At 42.7% G+C, this 23,068-nt stretch overlaps 1 protein-coding gene and 1 pseudogene across 1 annotated transcript in view; one reads left to right on the forward strand and one right to left on the reverse strand.

The window, feature by feature from the left end:
* The window catches only part of LOC139830203 (uncharacterized), a 48,501-nt gene extending 43,923 nt beyond the window's left edge, over positions 1-4,578 (reverse strand). Inside the window, exons 1-3 of the mRNA XM_071818211.1 lie at positions 4,396-4,578; positions 3,729-3,806; positions 3,464-3,580 (exon numbers count right to left, since the gene is read on the reverse strand). Coding sequence (XP_071674312.1) covers positions 3,464-3,580; positions 3,729-3,806; positions 4,396-4,578 — 378 coding nt within the window. The remainder of the gene's footprint in view (positions 1-3,463; positions 3,581-3,728; positions 3,807-4,395) is intronic.
* Positions 4,579-5,192: 614 nt separating this feature from the next.
* On the forward strand, positions 5,193-13,671 carry LOC127347790 (27S pre-rRNA (guanosine(2922)-2'-O)-methyltransferase-like; annotated as a pseudogene).
* The last annotated feature ends 9,397 nt before the right edge of the window (positions 13,672-23,068 follow it).

Genomic DNA, 23,068 nt, shown 5'->3' on the forward strand with positions numbered 1-23,068 from the left:
ATAAATGGGATTTAAAAATAGATCAATAGTACAAGATTGATCATGTAGTAACTTTACAGATTTGTGTTGGGCCAGATAAATTAAAACAATTAAGACTACTCAAAACTACAAAAGTATATTAAAAATAAGTAAATTGACAATTATTAAATTTTAAAAGGTTCCTACCATTTACTTATGGAATTATTAAATTTTATTAGGTTATATGAAATTATTTGTGGATAATATAAGAAATAATTATAGGACAGATGCTGCCCGCGCATGTGCGCGGGCCACTCCGCTAGTTTTCTTCAAGACAAGAAATCGTTTTAGCTAAGATAAATTAACCAGCCTAAAGATAAACTAAGGAGTGAAAGAAAAATTGGCATGCACTCTCCTCTGTTTGGACACCGGAATATATACGATTCTATGGCGAAAAATTGGGAAATGCTAAAACGGGGACATTGTTCTATATCCACAAAAAACTTGGTGGGTAAACGTCGGTAATCGTGTGAATGCCAAGAATAGACAGAAAGTCAGGCGTCAAAAGTGCAAGTCGGTGCACCATGAAGAACATACTCCCCGAGGTCTTTCAAACGCCTCTAGAATTGCCTTAATTGGATCTCATATGTAGAAGTTAGGGCTTGCGGAAAAAGATATTAATGGAAATCTTCAAACACCTAGGATCCTACTGCTCCGCCACGATAGCAAGACGACACATGAAATGATAGTTAACAACTACAATTCACTTGAAAGGATGAATGCAACGGCGGAATTAAGATTATGATTAATAGATATAGTACTCAGATCAGCTGATGGGTGTTCCCATCCATTCAACTAAACAAAAAAATGAATTGTCTCGTCGATGCTGACCGGTAGACTGCAGGTTTTGTCGATGGTGCCCTAGTGTCCGTTGTTCTAAGTCTCGCTCGCACGTCATGTCAGCCTAGAGAACTATAGACTTTCGCCGAGACAAGCACATACCAAGTCTATCTAGATTGTTGTTGCCGATGCTTTTGACTAACAATGTTGGTGGAATCAATATGTCTATGGCTCACGCCATAGGCCCACGAATCTGTCAATCAGTTCAATCGCCGAGAAATATTGTTCTCCTATGTCAAGGCATGCATGGATCACAAATGGATCATGACTCATGATGCCATGCAAGTATAGGCCAAAAGTCCTCACGTGCCAAATAATCAGGGGGTGCGACTGCTTGTTTACTTGGGCAGGAGTTAGCTACTCCGTACTATAGTACTAGCTACGCGTGTCCCAGAGCACATCCAGTCACAGACTTATTGATTAAACAAAAAGTCCCAGACTAGCTAGCTAGCTTCACTTTCTTTTCAATCTATTTGGGCTAGCTAGCTGGATCACGTGAATGCATGTGCCGGTCCAACTGATGGCCACTTCATCACAGGCCCGTTACTCTGATCGATCCTAGCCCATTTGGGGGTATCAGAAAAAATCGGCATTACCTATCCTTATTTTTGGCTAATCAGGTGACAATTCAAACAGTAAAAATCAATAAAAGTGCAAGAGCACACAACCCAACTCCATCGCAAATCAACAAAACAGACAGTTATTACCTAAAAAAAGACAGTTACAGTCTGGAGCATTCCAAGAAATATCGACTACCACCCAACATTCCAGATTTCAAGTCAAAAATAGCAAACCACAACCAATACAACCCAGGCATTCAAACCAAACAGTAGTTCCGCTTTCACTTGTTGTTCTTCCACCCTCCGGTCATGCATCAGACCAGCAGCCTTCTATGCTCCCAGCCATCTGAGACTTGCAATTGACAAATATCATAAATCAGTCCAGGAAAGGAATTTATTTGATCACAGGTGCAATCAGCTCAAAGCAAGCAAGGTAGATCATAGATTATCAGTTCAAAGAAAGCAAGCAAACATGTATATAAGCATTCAATGGCAAAGCAGATAAAAGTAGAAAAAAAAGATAGAGATGTTTCTGAAGTCTTGTAAGTATCTCCACAAGTATTAGCTTGATGCTTACCAACAAATGTGTAAGCTTATACTCAGACTGAGTCTGAACCAAGAAATTGCAGAATATCTAGAACAGCTCATGAATGAAGAGCCAAGTACAGCAGCTTATCAAATATCAAACTCTACGTGTGAAGGCTAAAAGACAATTTACTATCATATCAATTCAACTTTATATTTTCAGTGGAGAGCACAAATATCGGGTACATATGATGCAACTAGAACACCTCTGGATGGTTGACTGGAGATGGAACACCTTCACATCACAGCAAAGTTGTAAACAATATGGAACCTCACTCCAACGCGAAGCATAAATTGGGCAGTCCAAGGAAAATAGAGAGTACCTGAGAGAGAGAGAGAGAGAGAGAGAGAGAGAGAGAGAGAGAGAGAGAGAGAGAGAGAGAGAGAGAGAGAGAGAGAGAGAGAGAGAGAGAGAGAGAGAGAGAAATAGAGACCTTCTGATGGGGGACGCAGTGTTGTAGGAGAGGTCCCAGTCATAGAAAACAGGGGCAGCTCGGCTACACAGATAGTGCTGGCAGCGCCATCAGGAGTTGCGGTGGATAGCATCATCACCACCGGAATAGGAACCTGAGACAAGTCGAATCAATTTTGATGTAATAATATAAAAAACTGGAAAGCATGTAATTGCATTTAGATGAAAATCACCTTGACTTGTGAAATAAATACAAGCACAATGAAGACCAGCTACATGATTATTACAAGCAACAGTCAGAAAATTCATGATCAGATCCTAAAAGTGACAAAATAATTTGCAATCCTGGGATGTGCACAAGTTACAGAAGAAATCGAGGAATACTACATGCTGAAAACGTATGGTAAAACTTTAATCACACAATTGAGGAGGCTACAGATGTGCTTCATGCCATTGAAGCATATAAGATAAAAAAAATTGAAGCATCATGAAATTTCAGAAGGTTGAATTACATTTGGCCAAGCATTTTAAGCATGGCTGAATCCAAACATTTAGGATGATGCTAGTGGGGAGCATATCATCAGTGCGCTCTATCGAATTATCTTGGATGAAAGCAAGCAAGATAGATCATAGATTACCTCGAGTCTGTACTTGATGGTGATGCCGGCAAGCGTTGCCACATCCTGAACACCTCATGGTCATGGAAGTCCTGGTCATCCACGGGACACGGGAGGTGGCAGCATCCTCTCCAGCAACATCACTCGCACGCCGCATGTTCCGCTGCGGAAATCGTGCAGCCAGCGACCAAAAGCCTTTCCTGCTAGTAGTGCCAAATTGGAATGTGTTACTTCAATATCATTTCAGTACTTACAAAGACAGGAGGAAACTGGGGAGTCATTTCGGTAAATGCATGAAACCTTAGTTTGCATTTTCAGCAACTGCTAGATACAGAAAATTGGAAGGCGTTTTTTTTGTAATTATTACGAAGACAGGAGGAAACTGGGAATGCAATCTTAACATCTTTAAGATTGGAAGGTGATTTTTATACCTGATTATCCTGAAGTCTTACATCAGCAAGCTTAACATCATCAAGCTCCACCCTTTGAAATGCATTCACAGTTTTATTTAGGCTGCAGTCAATGGACATGACATGAATAATCAGGTACTTGTCAATCCTCAGAATAATCCATTATTTTCAACTATATGCAGGTGTACAGCTACAGACAGCTGCAGCAAATCGGGGAATTGATCTGACCTACAGGCAGCGGCGACCATTAACAGGAACAAAAGGAGGAGAGGCCGTGTGAACATGCCACTGGCTCGGGGACACGGACGCTGGCAGCGCAATCAGGAGCTCCGGTGGACAGCAACACCACCACGGGAATAGGAACCTGAGAAAAAAGTCGAATCAATTGTTGTGTAATAATATAAGCAGGAAAGCTTGTAATTGCAGTAACATGAAAAACAGGCCGACTTGTGAATTAAATACAATCACAATTGCAGCAGCTACAGATGTGGTTCATGCTATTGAAGCATATGGTAAAACTTTTGAAGCTTGATGCAATTTCAGAAGGTCGAATTACATTTTGACCAAGCATTTTAAGCATGGGCTGAATCCAAACAGTTAGGACGGTACTAGTGGGGAGCATATCATCAGTGTGCTCTATCGAATTATCTTGGATGAAAAAGAACCAGGTCGTATTGGTTTAAGCTTCAGCCTTGGTTGGTACACTCACGTTTAAGCTTGAGTACATTCATCGAGTCCACGAAGCAACAAGTTAAATTAAAAACTCGAGTAGAGGGATCACAAGGGCAGTTCCAGCTATGGCACAAGACAGGAAAACTTGAGGGAATTTGTAGAGCTCAAGACAAACAATGTCTACTGATGCATAAGACATGATATCGAGGTTTAAACTGGACAAGGCCAATTCCAGGTCACAACTATAGTGGTATGCACAGGAAAATCTTGGGAAGTCTTACCTGCACATTGTCTTGGTCGGTGCGGACTAGGCAGACCTTGCCGCTCCCTGGCTTGAAACTCCACTCGCCGGCCTTGGAGACGTCCCTGGCCAGCAGCAGGTCGGGTTGTACCATGGATGGCAGCCACCGGAGCCGGAAGGGAGCAGCGTCGGTAGTGGAGTGGGCAGAGCCAGACTGCAACATCGTCCCGAGGGTCCCTACACGTACACATCACAAGAGAAGAAATTGGTCAAATTTGTACAACAGCTCAACACAAACAGGCTCTCACGGATATTAATATCCAAGTAAGTAGTATATTATATCCTCTCACGAATAAGAAGAAGCAAGCTAGTGTTGTATAGTAGTACATGTAAATAAGCACTCATGGATGAAACATGAGAGAGGGCAGCATTTGGGTCCCTGGATTCAAGATGGCACCGCAGCAAGCAAGTAAGTACCCCAAATAAAGTGTTGTCTTTTAACAAGACTCTCCTGGCAGAATCGTCCAAGGGGAGTGTGTGAAGAGAGAGTGGAGAGGAGAGGAGGAATTGGTCACCGTGGCAGTGTTGGTTGAGGAGGCGGGCCAGCATCTTCTTGTCGCGGATCTCGCGGGCGGGAAGAACTTGGCCGCTGCATCCGAATCCTGCTACGTGCGGATGGCGCGACACGGAGAGGCAAGGCAAGCCGACGGACGGAGCGCCGCACGCGCGCTCCGGCGAGGGAGCGAGGCCGCCTCGACTGCGACGGCGCCGCCGCTAGAGAGGGAGGGTGGGGGTTAGCTAGGGTTTCGTGGGTTGGGAGGAATCCATTCGGTGGAAATGGGGATGGTTTGGTGGTGCGCGTTTAGGCGTGGGGAGGTGAGAGAAGAAGGAGGCGCGACGCGACTCGGCCGGTCGATGGCTGAGTGATCGACTCCCCTGACGTGTCAGCTCCCGGCACGGCGTGCACGTCGCTGAAGGTGGACTTGGCTGATGCAGAATCGTCAAACTACGGTCAAAGTACACACACTCCCGAGCTAGCAAGTGGTATTCCTTTGATGAGGTGCGACTCGGTGACACGTGTACAGCACGCGACCGTTGGGAACCCCAAGTGGAAGGTGTGATGCGTACAGCAGTAAGTTTCCCTCAGTTAGAAACCAAGGTTTATGGAACCAGTAGGATTCAAGAAGCACATTGAAGGTTGATGGCGCCGAGATATAGTGCGGCGCAACACCAGGGATTCCGGCGCCAACGTGGAACCTGCACAACACAACCAAAGTACTTTGCCCCAACGAAACAGTGAGGTTATCAATCTCACTGGCTTGCTGTAACAAAGGATTAGATGTATAGTGTGGATGATGATTGTTTGCAGAAAACAGTAGAACAAGTATTGCAGTAGATTGTATTCGATGTAAAAGAATGGACCGGGGTCTACAGTTCACTAGAGGTGTCTCTCCATAAGATAAATAGCATGTTGGGTGAACAAATTACAGTTGGGCAATTGACAAATAGAGAGGGCATGACAATGCACATACATGATATGATGAATATTGTGAGATTTAATTGGGCATTACGACAAAGTACATAGACCGCTATCCAGCATGCATCTATGCCTAAAAAGTCCACCTTCAGGTTATCATCCGAACCCCTTCCAGTATTAAGTCGAAAACAACAGACAATTGCATTAAGTATGGTGCGTAATGTAATCAATAACTACATCCTCGGACATAGCATCAATATTTTATCTCTAGTGGCAACAGCACATCCACAATCTTAGAACTTTCTGTCACTGTCCCAGATTTAATGGAGGCATGAACCCACTATCGAGCATAAATACTCCCTCTTGGAGTTAAGAGTAAAAACTTGGCCAGAGCCTCTACTAATAACGGAGAGCATGCAAGATCATAAACAACACATAGATAATAGATTGATAATCAACATAGCATAGTATTCTCTATCCATCGGATCCCAATAAACACAACATATAGCATTACAGATAGATGATCTTGATCATGTTAGGCAGCTCACAAGACCCGACAATGAAGCATAATTAGGAGAAGACGATCATCTAGCTACTGCTATGGACCCATAGTCCAGGGGTGAACTACTCACTCATCACTCCGGAGGCGACCATGGCGGTGAAGAGTCCTCCGGGAGATGATTCCCCTCTCCGGCAGGGTGCCGGAGGCGATCTCCTGAATCCCCGAGATGGGATTGGCGGCGGCGGCGTCTCTGGAAGGTTTTCCGTATCGTGGCTCTCGGTACTGGGGGTTTCGCGACGAAGGCTATAAGTAGGCGGAGGAGATAGGTCAGGGGGCCACACGAGGGCCCCACATGCTAGGCCGGCGCGGCCAGGGCTTGGGCCGTGCCGCCCTACTGTGTCGCCAGCTCGTGGCCCCACTTCGTATCATCTTCGGTCTTCTGGAAGCTTCATGTGAAAATAGGCCCCTGGGCGTTGATTTCGTCCAATTCCGAGAATATTTCCTTACTAGGATTTCTGAAACCAAAAACAGCAGAAAACAGCAACTGGCTCTTCGGCATCTCGTTAATAGGTTAGTGCCGGAAAATGCATAAATATGACATAAAGTATGCATAAAACATGTAGATATCATCAATAATGTGGCATGGAACATAAGAAATTATCGATACGTCGGAGACGTATCAGCATCCCCAAGCTTAGTTTCTGCTCGTCCCGAGCAGGTAAACGATAACAAAGATAATTTCTGGAGTGACATGCCATCATAACCTTGATCATACTATTGTAAGCATATGTAATGAATGCAGCGATCAAAACAATGGTAAATGACATGAGTAAACAAATGAATCATATAGCAAAGACTTTTCATGAATAGTACTTCAAGACAAGCATCAATAAGTCTTGCATAAGAGTTAACTCATAAAGCAATAATTCAAAGTAGAGGTATTGAAGCAACACAAAGGAAGATTAAGTTTCAGCGGTTGCTTTCAACTTGTAACATGTATATCTCATGGATAGTTGTCAATGTAAAGTAATATAACAAGTGCAATATGCAAGTATGTAGGAATCAATGCATAGTTCACACAAGTGTTTGCTTCTTGAGATGGAGAGAAATAGGTGAACTGACTCAACATAAAAGTAAAAGAAAGGCCCTTCGCAGAGGGAAGCATTGATTGCTGTATTTGTGCTAGAGCTTTGGTTTTGAAAACAAGAAACAATTTTGTCAACGGTAGTAATAAAGCATATGTGTTATGTAAATTATATCCTACAAGTTGCAAGCCTCATGCATAGTATACTAATAGTGCCCGCACCTTGTCCTAATTAGCTCGGATTACCTGGATTATCATTGCAATGCATATGTTTTAACCAAGTGTCACAAAGGGGTACCTCTATGCCGCCTATACAAAGGTCTAAGGAGAAAGCTCGCATTGGATTTCTCGCTATTGATTATTCTCAACTTAGACATCCATATCGGGACAACATAGACAATAGATAATGGACTCCTCTTTTATGCATAAGCATTCAACAATTATTAATTTTCTCATATGAGATTGAGGATATTTGTCCAAAACTGAAACTTCCACCATGGATCATGGCTTTAGTTAGCGGCCCAATGTTCTTCTCTAACATTATGCATGCTATAACCATTCTAGCGGTAAATCTCCCTTACTTCAGACAAGACGGACATGCATAGCAACTCACATGATATTCAACAAAGAGTAGTTGATGGCGTCCCCAGGAACATGGTTATCGCACAACAAGCAACTTAATAAGAGATAAAGTGCATAAGTACATATTCAATACCACAATAGTTTTTAGGCTATTTGTCCCATGAACTATATATTGCAAAGGTAGAGGATAGAAATTTTAAAGGTAGCACTCAAGCAATTTACTTTGGAATGGCGGAGAAATACCATGTAGTAGGTAGGTATGGTGGACGCAAATGGCATAGTGGTTGGCTCAAGTATTTTGGATGCATGAGAAGTATTCCCTCTCGATACAAGGCTTAGGCTAGCAAGGTTTATTTGAAACAAACACAAGGATGAACCGGTGCAGCAAAACTCACATAAAAGACATATTGTAAATATTATAAGACTCTACACCGTCTTCCCTGTTGTTCAAACTCTTTACTAGAAATTATCTAGACCTTAGAGAGACCAATTATGCAAACCAAATTTTAGCAAGCTCTATGTATTTCTTCATTAATAGGTGCAAAGTATATGATGCAAGAGCTTAAACATGAGCACAACAATTGCCAAGTATCAAATTATCCAAGACATTTTTGCAATTACTACATGTATCATTTCCCGATTCCAACCATATAACAATTTAACGAAGAAGATTCAACCTTCGCCATGAACACTATGAGTAAAGCCTAAGGACATATTTGTCCATATGCAACAGCGGAGCGTGTCTCTCTCCCACACAATGAATGCTAGGATCCATTTTATTCAAACAAAACAAAAACAAAAACAAACCGACGCTCCAAGCAAAGTACATAAGATGTGATGGAATAAAAATATAGTTTCACTAGAGGAACCTGATAATGTTGTCGATGAAGAAGGGGATGCCTTGGGCATCCCCAAGCTTAGACGCTTGAGTCTTCTTGAAATATGCAGGGGTGAACCACCGGGGCATCCCCAAGCTTAGAGCTTTCACTCTCCTTGATCGTGTTGTATCATCTCCCTCTCTTGATCCTTGAAAACTTCCTCCACACCAAACTCAAAACAACTCATTAGAGGGTTAGTGCACAATTAAAATTTACATGTTCAGAGGTGACACAATCATTCTTAACACTTCTGGACATTGCACAAAGCTACTGAAAGTTAATGGAATCGAAAATCCATCAAGCATAGCAAAACAGGCAATGCGAAATAAAAGGCAGAATCTGTCAAAAACAGAACAGTTCGTAAAGACGAATTTCTAAGAGGCACCAGACTTGCTCAAATGAAAATGCTCAAATTGAATGAAAGTTGCGTACATATCTGAGGATCACTCACGTAAATTGGCATAATTTTCTGAGTTATCTACAGAGAATTAGACCCAGATTCGTTACAGCAAAGAAATCTGTTTCTGCGCAGTAATCCAAATCTAGTATGAACCTTATTATCAACGACTTTACTTGGCACAACAATGCACAAAACTAAGATAAGGAGAGGTTGATACAGTAGTAACAACTTCCAAGACTCAAATATAAAATAAAGGTACTGTAGTAAAAACATGGGTTGTCTCCCATAAGCGCTTTTCTTTAACGCCTTTCAGCTAGGCGCAGAAAGTGTATATCAAGTATTATCAAGAGATGAAGCATCAACATCATAATTTTCACAATTTGTCCCATTGGGTATCTTAGATGCTCCCTTATCTATAGTGGTTTAAAGAGCTTTATCAATTTTAGGCCTATAATAGCTTTTTGGTTTAGGCCCCTTAGAGACATACATGAACTTTTGCTCCTTCCCCACATAAGCTTTCTCTCTAAACTTTATAGATGAAAAGGTCGAATCCAATGTTCCCATAGCCTCTTCAAGTTCACTAATCCTTTGGGTTTGATTATCATGAATAGCACAAGATTCTAAGATGGCGATTCTCTCATTAATTCCACCTAGAGATTTATCAAGTTTATCAGTGCTATCAAGTAATGCTCCCAAAGTAGTATCAATACTTGGAAGGTTTTGCTCTATGGTTTCCAACTTTTTCATGACATCTTCAAGAGAGGTTTCAATTTTAACTTCATTAACAGGTGGTATTCCAAATAAACTCTCAATAATGCAACTAGCTTCTAAAGCAGGAGTACCTAGGAAGTTACCTCCCGCGAGACAATCAAGAACATACCTATTCCAGCTAGAGATACCAACATAAAAATTCCTGAGTAGGATAGTGGTGGAGTGTTTCTTAGTGCACCTATTATGGGCATCACTAATTCTATACGAAGCATCTTTTAAACATTCTCCCCCTTGTTGCTTAAACGAACGAACTTCAACTTCAGGATTACTCATTTTAGCAATAGTAAATGAAGCAAACTAGATAAAGTAAATGCAAGTAACTAATTTTTTTGTGTTTTTGATATAGCAAACAAGATAGCAAATAAAGTAAAACTAGCAACTAATTTTTTATATTTTGATTTAGTGCAGCAAACAGAGTAGTAAATAAAATAAAGCAAGCCAAAAACAAAGTAAAGAGATTGGAATGTGGAGACTCCCCTTGCAGCGTGTCTTGATCTTCCCGGCAACGGCGCCAGAAATTTAGCTTGACACGCGTACAGCACGCGACCGTTGGGAACCCCAAGTGGAAGGTGTGATGCGTACAGCAGTAAGTTTCCCTCAGTTAGAAACCAAGGTTTATCGAACCAGTAGGAGTCAAGAAGCACGTTGAAGGTTGATGGCGGCGAGATGTAGTGCGGCGCAACACCAGGGATTCCGGCGCCAACGTGGAACTTGCACAACACAACCAAAGTACTTTGCCCCAACGAAACAATGAGGTTGTCAATCTCACCGGCTTGCTGTAACAAAGGATTAGATGTATAGTGTGGATGATGATTGTTTGCAGAAAACAGTAGAACAAGTATTGCAGTAGATTGTATTCGATGTAAAAGAATGGACCGGGGTCCACAGTTCACTAGAGGTGTCTCTCCCATAAGATAAATAGCATGTTGGGTGAACAAATTACAATTGGGCAATTGACAAATAGAGAGGGCATGATATTGCACATATATGATATGATGAATATTGTGAGATTTAATTGGGCATTACGACAAAGTACATAGACCGCTATCCAGCATGCATCTATGCCTAAAAAGTCCACCTTCAGGTTATCATCTGAACCCCTTCCAGTATTAAGTTGAAAATAACAGACAATTGCATTAAGTATGGTGTGTAATGTAATAAATAACTACATCCTCGGACATAGCATCAATGTTTTATCCCTAATGGCAACAGCACATCCACAACCTTAGAACTTTCTGTCACTGTCCCAGATTTAATGGAGGCATGAACCCACTATCAAGCATAAATACTCCCTCTTGGAGTTAAGAGTAAAAACTTGGCCAGAGCCTCTACTAATAACGGAGAGCATGCAAGATCATAAACAACACATAGATAATAGATTGATAATCAACATAGCATAGTATTCTCTATCCATCGGATCCCAACAAACACAACATATAGCATTACAGATAGATGATCTTGATCATGTTAGGCAGCTCACAAGACCCGACAATGAAGCATAATTAGGAGAAGACGACCATCTAGCTACTGCTATGGACCCATAGTCCAGGGGTGAACTACTCACTCATCACTCCGGAGGCGACCATGGCGGTGAAGAGTCCTCCGGGAGATGATTCCCCTCTCCGGCAGGGTGCCGGAGGCGATCTCCTGAATCCCCCGAGATGGGATTGGCGGCGGCGGTGTCTCTGGAAGGTTTTCCGTATCGTGGCTCTCGGTACTGGGGGTTTCGCGACGAAGGCTATAAGTAGGCGGAGGAGATAGGTCAGGGGGCCACACGAGGGCCCCACACGCTAGGCCGGCGCGGCCAGGGCTTGGGCCGCGCCGCCCTACTGTGTCGCCAGCTCGTGGCCCCACTTCGTATCATCTTCGGTCTTCTGGAAGCTTCGTGTGAAAATAGGCCCCTGGGCGTTGATTTCGTCCAATTCCGAGAATATTTCCTTACTAGGATTTCTGAAACCAAAAACAGCAGAAAACAGCAACTGGCTCTTCGGCATCTCGTTAATAGGTTAGTGCCGGAAAATGCATAAATATGACATAAAGTATGCATAAAACATGTAGATATCATCAATAATGTGGCATGGAACATAAGAAATTATCGATACGTCGGAGACGTATCACTCGGCCGACCGACCGACCGACCGCTCTCACCTTTGATTTGACTCGGCGCGTATAAACTTCAAGGGTTTTCCTTTTTTCCTCTTTGGGGGTAAAACTTCTGAACATAACGAATCAGTCGAATCAGAAACGGGTTCTCCTCTCGGCGGCCGTCCGCCTGGCCACCACCTTCCTCGCCCCCAGGGGCGCCTTCGTCACCAAGGTCTTCAGGTCCCAGGATTTCAACGCCATCCTCTTCTGTCTCCGGCAGCTCTTCGACAAGGTCGAGGTGCACAAACCTGCAGCGAGCCGCGGCTCCTCCGCTGAAATCTACATCGTCTGCCTGAAATACAAAGCCCCCGTGAGGATTCATCCGGAGCTTCTCGATATCAAGCACCTGTTCAGCGTGGATTCAGACAAGGAATTGCCCATCATCGATGTGCTTAGCTCTAACAAGTCCAAGAAAAGACCTTCTGCTGGGTATGAACCTGGAGTCACGGTGCTGAGGAACGTTGGTCTCGCGTTAGATTTCATATGGTCGGATGCCTAGACACCGCAGGAATTTCTTGGGCTCTTGTACTGAAATTTCATTTGATGATCCTGCATCTCTGCCTATCAAGAATTACGAGCTTACTACGGATGAGGTGAGATTCCTCTGCGAGGATTTACGGGTGCTGGATAAAAATAGCTGCAAGCATATCTTGAGGTGGCGCGTACGCCTCAGGAAATCACTCTCGTCGTCATCTTCACAAGTTACACTTACGCCAAAGGCTGATGGTACTGCGACCGACGCCAAGGTAAAAGACGACGATCAACTCTTGCAGGAGATGGAGGAATTGGTGACTGCCATTGACAGAAAGCAAACGGGAGAGAAGAAGTGGCAGTCAAGGCGTCGTGCCAAGGATAAAGCACGCAAGGCCACGTGAGTGCAAATTGATGATGCGACAGAAGATAACGATGCTCAGCTGGACAAAATGCTCGATGAAGCTTACGAGCGTTATGTGACAAAAAAGGATGGAAAGGTAAAACAAGAATGCAAACGTGCCAAGCGGACCAATCTTGATGCTGATGCAGATTTATCAGAGGGACGTGAAGATGATGGCCACGACATTGGCACTGATCAAGGTTCGGATGAAGATCAAGATCAAGAGACCATTGGCGGAGCCACGCTCGGCATGCCCGGGCAGCTGCCCGGGCTAAGCTACTCAATTTCCTTGAAGCCTTACCAGGGAGTGAGACTTTAAGCTAGACTTTATATGGGAAAGCCACTTCAAGAGACCAAACTCCCTTTTATTATGTTAGATACACAGAAGCCAACAAAGGAGTAGATTGCAAAGCAGTGCTTCAATCAGGATATGATCACAAAATCAAGAACTAGCCTAGTTGAGCAGAGTGGAAGTGAAGATGGAAGAGAGAAGTCACCTAAGAATTCAAAAAAGATGATGGATTCAGGAAGGAGGAGAAACTGGCTAAAGCTCAGCGCTGGAGTCCTGCATTGAGTCAAGTTAGTTTAACATGGTATGGATGAGTAGATAGGCATATCTCATGCTGAATTTCTTCTGTTGGATAGTAGCTCCGTACTGCTGAGTTTTTGTTATTCGTTTACTTTTATGAGGGATTTTACGTTTGTCTGAATAGTTCTGTAAGTTGAGTTATTTTTCTATGGGCGCTTAGTGGATGATAATTTATGTTTCATTATCTATTTGTGGTGTGCATCAAAAAAAATCAGAAACGGATGTAGTACAGTCGAAATGTTGGGTTGGGGGACTAAAGCCTCTTGTGTTTCCCAATGTTATTTCTTTTCCAGAAGTTATAACGTCACATTTTTGACAGAAAATAGTTAGGTGATTGCATATATCCATAAAAACGAGAAAATGGCTAAAGCTCAGAGCATGGGTCCTGCATTGAGTCAAGTTAGTTTAACATGGTATGAATCAGTAGATAGGCATATCTCATGCTGAATTTCTTCTTTTTTGGATAGTAGATTTGTACTGCTGAATTTTTGTTATACGTTTACTCTTATGAGCGATTTTACATTTGTCTCTAAATTCTGTAAGTTGAGCTATTTTTCTATGGACGATTAGTAGACAATAATTTTTTTTTGCATGGTCTGTTTGTGGTGAATACCTCAGAAAAAAATTCAGAAGCGGGTGTAGTACAGTCTCAATGTTGGGTTGGGAGAGTACAGCCTCTTGTGTTTTCTAATTGTTATTTCTTTTCCAGATGTTACAACGGTATACTTTTGAAAGAAAACAGTAGGTGATTGACCTACTGCATATATTCATAAAAAGGAATTGTGTGTCTGTCTAAACTGCACTCTTCTGTGAAATTGTATCTTCTTTTGTGTAGCTAAACTTTTGAAAGTTCGGCTCTGATTCCACAAATTTGCAGTCACTTTGTGTCCCGAATTGTATCTATCCTAAACTTTTGGTCCTTCAAACGAAGAAAAGGTTGTCCATCATTTTTTTCACAACAGATTTTGTTCATAATTACTAGGATTTCCCTAGAACTTACTACAGTACTAATCTGGCAAACCAGATCCTTTGTTACTTGACGTTAAGATCGCTTGGCGGTTAGCCATTAGAGCAGATTGTAGAGCAATGGTTCATAGAAGCAGGAACTGGCCTAGCTGAGCAGAATAACAGTAAAGATGAAAGAGAGAAGCCGCGTAAGAATTATAAAAAGGAGCTGGGTTCCGAAAAGATGGAGAAGCCGGCTAAAGCTCTGTGCTTGAGTCCTGCATCGAGTCTAAATAGCTTAATGATATGTCTCCGACGCATCGATAATTTCTTATGTTCCATGCCACATTATTGATGATATCTACATGTTTTATGCATACTTTATGTCATATTTATGCATTTTCCGGCACTAACCTATTAACGAGATGCCGAAGAGTCAGTTGCTGTTTTCTGCTGTTTTTGGTTTCAGAAATCCTAGTAAGGAAATATTCTCGGAATTGGACGAAATCAACGCACAGGGACCTATTTTGCCACGAAGCTTCCAGAAGACCGAGGGAGAGACGAAGTGGGGCCACGGGGCGCCGCCACACTAGGGCGGCGCGGCCCAAGGGGGGCCCGCGCGGCCCTAGCGTGTGGGGCCCCCGTGACGCCTCCTGACCTGCCCTTCCGCCTACATATAGTCTTCGTCGCGAAACCCCCAGTACCGAGAGCCACGATACGGAAAACCTTCCAGAGACGCCGCCGCCGCCAATCCCATCTCGGGGGATTCAGGAGATCGCCTCCGGCACCCTGCCGGAGAGGGGAATCATCTCCCGGAGGACTCTTCACCGCCATGGTCGCCTCCGGAGTGATGAGTGAGTAGTTCACCCCTGGACTATGGGTCCATAGCACTAGCTAGATGGTCGTCTTCTCCTAATTATGCTTCATTGTCGGATCTTGTGAGCTGCCTAACATGATCAAGATCATCTATCTGTAATGCTATATGTTGTGTTTGTTGGGATCCGATGGATAGAGAATACTATGTTATGTTGATTATCAATCTATTATCTATGTGTTGTTTATGATCTTGCATGCTCTCCGTTACTAGTAGAGGCTCTGGCCAAGTTAATACTTGTAACTCCAAGAGGGAGTATTTATGCTCGATAGTGGGTTCATGTCTCCATTAAATCTGGGGGAGTGACAGAAACCCCTAAGGTTGTGGATGTGTTGTTGCCACTAGGGATAAAACATTGATGCTATGTCCGAGGATGTAGTTATTGATTACATTACGCACCATACTTAATGCAATTGTCTGTTGTTTGCAACTTAATACTGAAAGGGGTTCGGATGATAACCTGAAGGTGGACTTTTTAGGCATAGATGCATGCTGGATAGCGGTCTATATACTTTGCCGTAATGCCCAATTAAATCTCACAATATTCATCATATCATGTATGTGCATTGTCATGCCCTCTCTATTTGTCAATTGCCCAACTGTAATTTGTTCACCCAACATGTTGTTTATCTTATGGGAGAGACACCACTAGTGAACTGTGGACCCCGGTTCATTCTTTTACATCGAATACAATCTACTGCAATACTTGTTCTACTGTTTTCTGCAAACAATCATCATCCACACTATACATCTAATCCTTTGTTACAGCAAGCCGGTGAGATTGACAACCTCACTTTTTCGTTGGGGCAATGTACTTTGGTTGTGTTGTGCAGGTTCCACGTTGGCACTGGAATTCCTGGTGTTGCGCCGCACTACATCTCGCCGCCATCAACCTTCAACGTGCTTCTTGGCTCCTACTGGTTCGATAAACCTTGGTTTCTTACTGAGGGAAAACTTGTCGCTGTACGCATCACACCTTCCTCTTGGGGTTCCCAACGGACGCGTGCTGTACGCGTATCAAGCTCTTTTTCTGGCGCCGTTGCCGGGGAACTGAAGAAAAGTTGCACCACAGAGATCTCTAACTCCCACGTCAACTTTGCGCCAGCAGCTCTTTTTCTGGCGCCGTTGCCGGGGAGATCAAGACACACTGCAAGGGGAGTCTCCACATCCCAATCTCTTTACTTTGTTTTTGTCTTGCTTTATTTTATTTACTACTTTGTTTGCTGCAGTAAAACAAAACACAAAAAAAATTAGTTGCTAGTTTTACTTTATTTACTGTCTTGTTTGCTATATCAAAAACCCAAAAAAAAAATTATTTACTTGCATTTACTTATTTCATCATGTTTCCTTTTAATTTTACTGTAAAAGATATACCGGTGGGACAAGGGTCTATAATTGGAAGAGATAATATAGAAGAATTTTTCACCCATGTTAGTATGCACGAAGATCTTAAAGATATACCCCTTGCAGAAGCTGTCCCTACTTATGAAGATGCCTCTGTTTGTTTGGTACGCATGATGGAAGCTAGATTTATTAATCTCAACCCCATGATACAACACATGTTCCTTACACTTTCTGATATGGAGAGGGGAGAGAAGAGAGATTTTGTTCTAAAAGTCCTAGTGCGAGAATTTGAGGATATAGCCAAAGAAGCTAGAAAAGTTTTTAGTAAGCATGAAAGGCTTGGTATGACCACCGATTTTAAAAGAACACTTGAAAATATGGATATGGATAGAATTAAGTACACTAATAATGTTAATGATGGTGGGGAGATTAAAGCACCAATACCCTGTAAGCTCCTAGCAATGCATGAGGCACTAGAAAATAACTATGCTTGGCTTGTTCCTGAAAATTTGTTTGATGAGAGTAGCAAGCCAAGACTAATGAAAAGGGAGCCGCTGAAACTTATGTATCCAAAATACAATGCATGGTTGAGAAAACTCCAAACCCCGCTGTAGATGCACCATCTCTTGATAATACTTGATACACACTTTCTGCGCCTAGCTGAAAGGCGTTAAAGAAAAGCGCTTATGGGAGACAACCCATGTTTTTACTACAGTACCTTTATTTTATATTTGAGTCTTGGAAGTTTTTACTACTGTAGCAACCTCTCCTTACCTTAGTTTTGTGCATTGTTGTGCCAAGTAAAGTCGTTGATAGTAAGGTTCATACTAGATTTGGATTACTGCGTAGAAACAGATTTCTTTGCTGTCACGAATCTGGGCCTAGTTCTCTGTAGGTAACTCAGAAAATTATGCCAATTTATGTTACTGATCCTCAGATATGTACGCAACTTTCATTCAATTTGAGCATTTCCATTTGAGCAAGTCTGGTGCCTCAATAAAATTCGTCTTTACGAACTGTTCTGTTTTGACAGATTCTGCCTTTTATTTCGCATTGCCTGTTTTGCTATGCTTGATGGATTTTTCGATTCCATTAACTTTCAGTAGCTTTGTGCAATGTCCAGAAGTGTTAAGAATGATTGTGTCACCTCTGAACATGTAAGTTTTGATTGTGCACTAACCCTCTAATGAGTTGTTTTGAGTTTGGTGTGGAGGAAGTTTTCAAGGATCAAGAGAGGGACATGATACAATATGATCAAGGAGAGTGAAAGCTCTAAGCTTGGGGATGCCCCGGTGGTTCACCCCTGCATATTTCAAGAAGACTCAAGCGTCTAAGCTTTCATCGACAACATAACCAGGTTCCTCTAGTGAAACTATATTTTTATTCCATCACATCTTATGCATTTTGCTTGGAGCGTCGGTTTGTTTTTGTTTTTATTTTGTTTGAATAAAATGGATCCTAGCATTCATTGTGTGGGAGAGAGACAAGCTCCGCTGTTGCATATGAACAAATATGTCCTTAGGCTTTACTCATAGTATTCATGGCGAAGGTTGAATCTTCTTCGTTAAATTGTTATATGGTTGGAAACGGAAAATGCTACATGTAGTAGTTGCTAAAATGTCTTGGATAATTTGATACTTGGCAATTGTTGTGCTCATGTTTAAGCTCTTGCATCATATACTTTGCACCTATTAATGAAGAAATACATAGAGCTTGCTAAATTTGGTTTGCATAATTGGTCTCTCTAAGGTCTAGATAATTTCTAGTAAAGAGTTTGAACAACAAGGAAGACGGTGTAGAGTCTTATAATGTTTACAATATGTCTTTTATGTGAGTTTTTCTGCACCGGTTCATCCTTGTGTTTGTTTCAAATAAACCTTGCTAGCCTAAGCCTTGTATCGAGAGGGAATACTTCTCATGCATCCAAAATACTTGAGCCAACCACTATGCCATTTGTGTCCACCATACCTACCTACTACATGGTATTTCTCCGCCATTCCAAAGTAAATTGCTTGAGTGCTACCTTTAAAATTTCTATCCTTTACCTTTGCAATATATAGCTCATGGGACAAATAGCCTAAAAACTATTGTGGTATTGAATATGTACTTATGCACTTTATCTCTTATTAAGTTGCTTGTTGTGCGATAACCATGTTCCTGGGGACGCCATCAACTACTCTTTGTTGAATATCATGTGAGTTGCTATGCATGTCCGCCTTGTCTGAAGTAAGGGAGATTTACCGCTAGAATGGTTAGAGCATGCATAATGTTAGAGAAGAACATTGGGCCGCTAACTAAAGCCATGATCCATGGTGGAAGTTTCAGTTTTGGACAAATATCCTCAATCTCATATGAGAAAATTAATAATTGTTGAATGCTTAAGCATTAAAGAGGAGTCCATTATCTGTTGCCTATGTTGTCCCGGTATGGATGTCTAAGTTGAGAATAATCAATAGCGAGAAATCCAATGCGAGCTTTCTCCTTAGACCTTTGTACAGGCGGCATAGAGGTACCCCTTTGTGACACTTGGTTAAAACATATGCATTGCAATGATAATCCAGGTAATCCGAGCTAATTAGGACAAGGTGCGGGCACTATTAGTATACTATGCATGAGGCTTGCAACTTGTAGGATATAACTTACATAACACATATGCTTTATTACTACCGTTGACAAAATTGTTTCTTGTTTTCAAAATCAAAGCTCTAGCACAAATATAGCAATCAATGCTTCCCTCTGCGAAGGGCCTTTCTTTTACTTTTTATGTTGAGTCAGTTCACCTACCTCTCTCCACCTTAAGAAGCAAACACTTGTGTGAACTGTGCATTGATTCCTACATACTTGCATATTGCACTTGTTATATTACTTTACATTGACAACTATCCATGAGATATACATGTTACAAGTTGAAAGCAACCGCTGAAACTTAATCTTCCTTTGTGTTGCTTCAATACCTCTACTTTGAATTATTGCTTTATGAGTTAACTCTTATGCAAGACTTATTGATGCTTGTCTTGAAGTACTATTCATGAAAAGTCTTTGCTATATGATTCATTTGTTTACTCATGTCAATTACCATTGTTTTGATCGCTGCATTCATTACATATGCTTACAATAGTATGATCAAGGTTATGATGGCATGTCACTCCACAAATTATCTTTGTTATCGTTTACCTACTCGGAACGAGCAGAAACTAAGCTTGGGGATGCTGATACGTCTCCGACGTATCGATAATTTCTTATGTTCCATGCCACATTATTGATGATGTCTACATGTTTTATGCATACTTTATGTCATATTTATGCATTTTCCGGCACTAACCTATTAACGAGATGCTGAAGAGCTAGTTGCTGTTTTCTGCTATTTTTGGTTTCAGAAATGCTAGTAAGGAAATATTCTCGGAATTGGACGAAATCAACGCCCAGGGGCCTATTTTGCCACGAAGCTTCCAGAAGACCGAGGGAGAGATGAAGTGGGGCCACGGGGCGCCGCCACACTAGGGCGGCGCGGCCCAAGGGGGGCCCGCGCGGCCCTAGCGTGTGGGGCCCCCGTGACGCCTCCTGACCTGCCCTTCCGCCTACATATAGTCTTCGTCGCGAAACCCCCAGTACCGAGAGCCACGATACGGAAAACCTTCCAGAGACGCCGCCGCCAATCCCATCTCGGGGGATTCAGGAGATCGCCTCCGGCACCCTGCCGGAGAGGGGAATCATCTCCCGGAGGACTCTTCACCGCCATGGTCGCCTCCGGAGTGATGAGTGAGTAGTTCACCCCTGGACTATGGGTCCGTAGCAGTAGCTAGATGGTCGTCTTCTCCTAATTATGCTTCATTGTCGGATCTTGTGAGCTGCCTAACATGATCAAGATCATCTATCTGTAATGCTATATGTTGTGTTTGTTGGGATCCGATGGATAGAGAATACTATGTTATGTTGATTATCAATCTATTATCTATGTGTTGTTTATGATCTTGCATGCTCTCCGTTACTAGTAGAGGCTCTGGCCAAGTTAATACTTGTAACTCCAAGAGGGAGTATTTATGCTCGATAGTGGGTTCATGTCTCCATTAAATCTAGGGGAGTGACAGAAACCCCTAAGGTTGTGGATGTGCTGTTGCCACTAGGGATAAAACATTGATGCTATGTCCGAGGATGTAGTTATTGATTATATTACGCACCATACTTAATGCAATTGTCTGTTGTTTGCAACTTAATACTGGAAGGGGTTCGGATGATAACCTGAAGGTGGACTTTTTAGGCATAGATGCATGCTGGATAGCGGTCTATGTACTTTGTCGTAATGCCCAATTAAATCTCACAATATTCATCATATCATGTATGTGCATTGTCATGCCCTCTCTATTTGTCAATTGCCCAACTGTAATTTGTTCACCCAACATGCTATTTATCTTATGGGAGAGACACCACTAGTGAACTGTGGACCCCGGTCCATTATTTTACATCGAATACAATCTACTGCAATACTTGTTCTACTATTTTCTGCAAACAATCATCATCCACACTATACATCTAATCCTTTGTTACAGCAAGCCGGTGAGATTGACAACCTCCTTTGTTTCGTTGGGGCAAAGTACTTTGGTTGTGTTGTGCAGGTTCCACGTTGGCGCCGAAATCCCTGGTGTTGCGCCGCACTACATCTCGCCGCCATCAACCTTCAACGTGCTTCTTGGCTCCTACTGGTTCGATAAACCTTGGTTTCTTACTGAGGGAAAACTTGCCGCTGTACGCATCACACCTTCCTCTTGGGGTTCCCAACGGACGCGTGTTGTACGTGTATCAAGCTCTTTTTCTGGCGCCGTTGCCGGGGAACTGAAGAAAAGTTGCACCACAGAGATCTCTAACTCCCACGTCAACTTTGCGCCAGCACTTAACTCCTTGCTTTTTTAATAAAAAAAGCTTAACTGCATGCGTGTTTGATAGTAGCTTTCTACTGAACTTTTGTCTCTTCAACTAGCCAGCAAGTCAGATAACTAACGTTTTTATATACGTTGCTGTTAGCGATTTCACATTTGTCATAGAAGTTCTACAAGTTGAGTTATTTTATGATACATCTGTCATAGAACGTTGGTCTGGCGTCAGATTTCATATGATCCGAGGCTCAGACACTGCAGGAATTTCTTGGTTCTTGTACTGAGATTTCATTCGGTGATCCTGCATCTCTGCCGGAATCAGCGGGACGGCGAGCTCGTCGGGGATGGAGATGTCCCGCGATTACGTTGATTTCGAGCACCTCGGCTCACGCGGTTTGGCGAGGACAAAGAGAACGAAGCGACGGAGCTCGTGGGCGTCTCGGCAGCGATAACGGTGGCGGTGGACGGCGAGCTCATCGGGGATCGTGCGCGCAAGGGTTTGGCATTTGGCAGAGAAATGGTTGTCCCGGTTCGCAGAATGAACCAGGAGGAAGAAGTGGCAGATTATATACCAAAGGACTCCGGTTGGCACCACTAACCGGACTTTAGTTCCGGTTGGAACCACTAACCATGACTAAAGGTCTAGCCTATAGTCCCGGTTGGTGGTTGCAATTGGGATTAAAGACATTTTCGGCCGCCGCTTAATTTCACGCGCGTAACGCACCTTTAGTACCGGTTGGTTGGCGCAACCGGGACTAAATGTCCTTTTTTAGGGTTTCTGTTTTCCAACCTTTTACATATTTGATAAGTGTTTAAATATGAATTTAAATAACTATTGAACACTTTCTAATCTGACAAAACTTTCAACATGAAAAGTGTTTGAATTTGGAAAAGTAATCCAAAATCATTTTCTGTTTTCTAAAATAAATGTTGTAACTAGCCAAACTATTAACCATGTTGCCATTTTTAATTAAAAATGCATTAACTCATGTGTACGGGAAGGATGGCTTCATAGTGGATGATGCCGATGAAGATGATGAGTAGGAAGAAGAGGAAGCCAGAGCTGGTGGTGATCAGAGGATGGACAAAATGAGTGCGACAAGAATGGCTTCATAGTGGATGATGCCGATGAAGATGAGGAGCAGGAAGAAGAGGAAGCCAGAGCTGGTGGTGAGCAAAGGAGGGACAAATGAGTACGAGAAGAATGCTTGAACCTGGAGCAGACATCGTCTTCCCCGTGCTCCTCCTCCGCTCCCTCTTTCTACTCGGCGTACTCAATCTCGTCACCCCGCCTCCTCGCGCCGGTGTAGCAGGAGCCCATGGAGTGCCCTCGCAGGCGTACGGGCAGCGGCGTCATTCGCACACCTTCTCTTCCCC

This window comes from Lolium perenne, chromosome 4, assembly GCF_019359855.2.
Source record: "Lolium perenne isolate Kyuss_39 chromosome 4, Kyuss_2.0, whole genome shotgun sequence".
Lineage (NCBI taxonomy): Eukaryota > Viridiplantae > Streptophyta > Magnoliopsida > Poales > Poaceae > Lolium > Lolium perenne.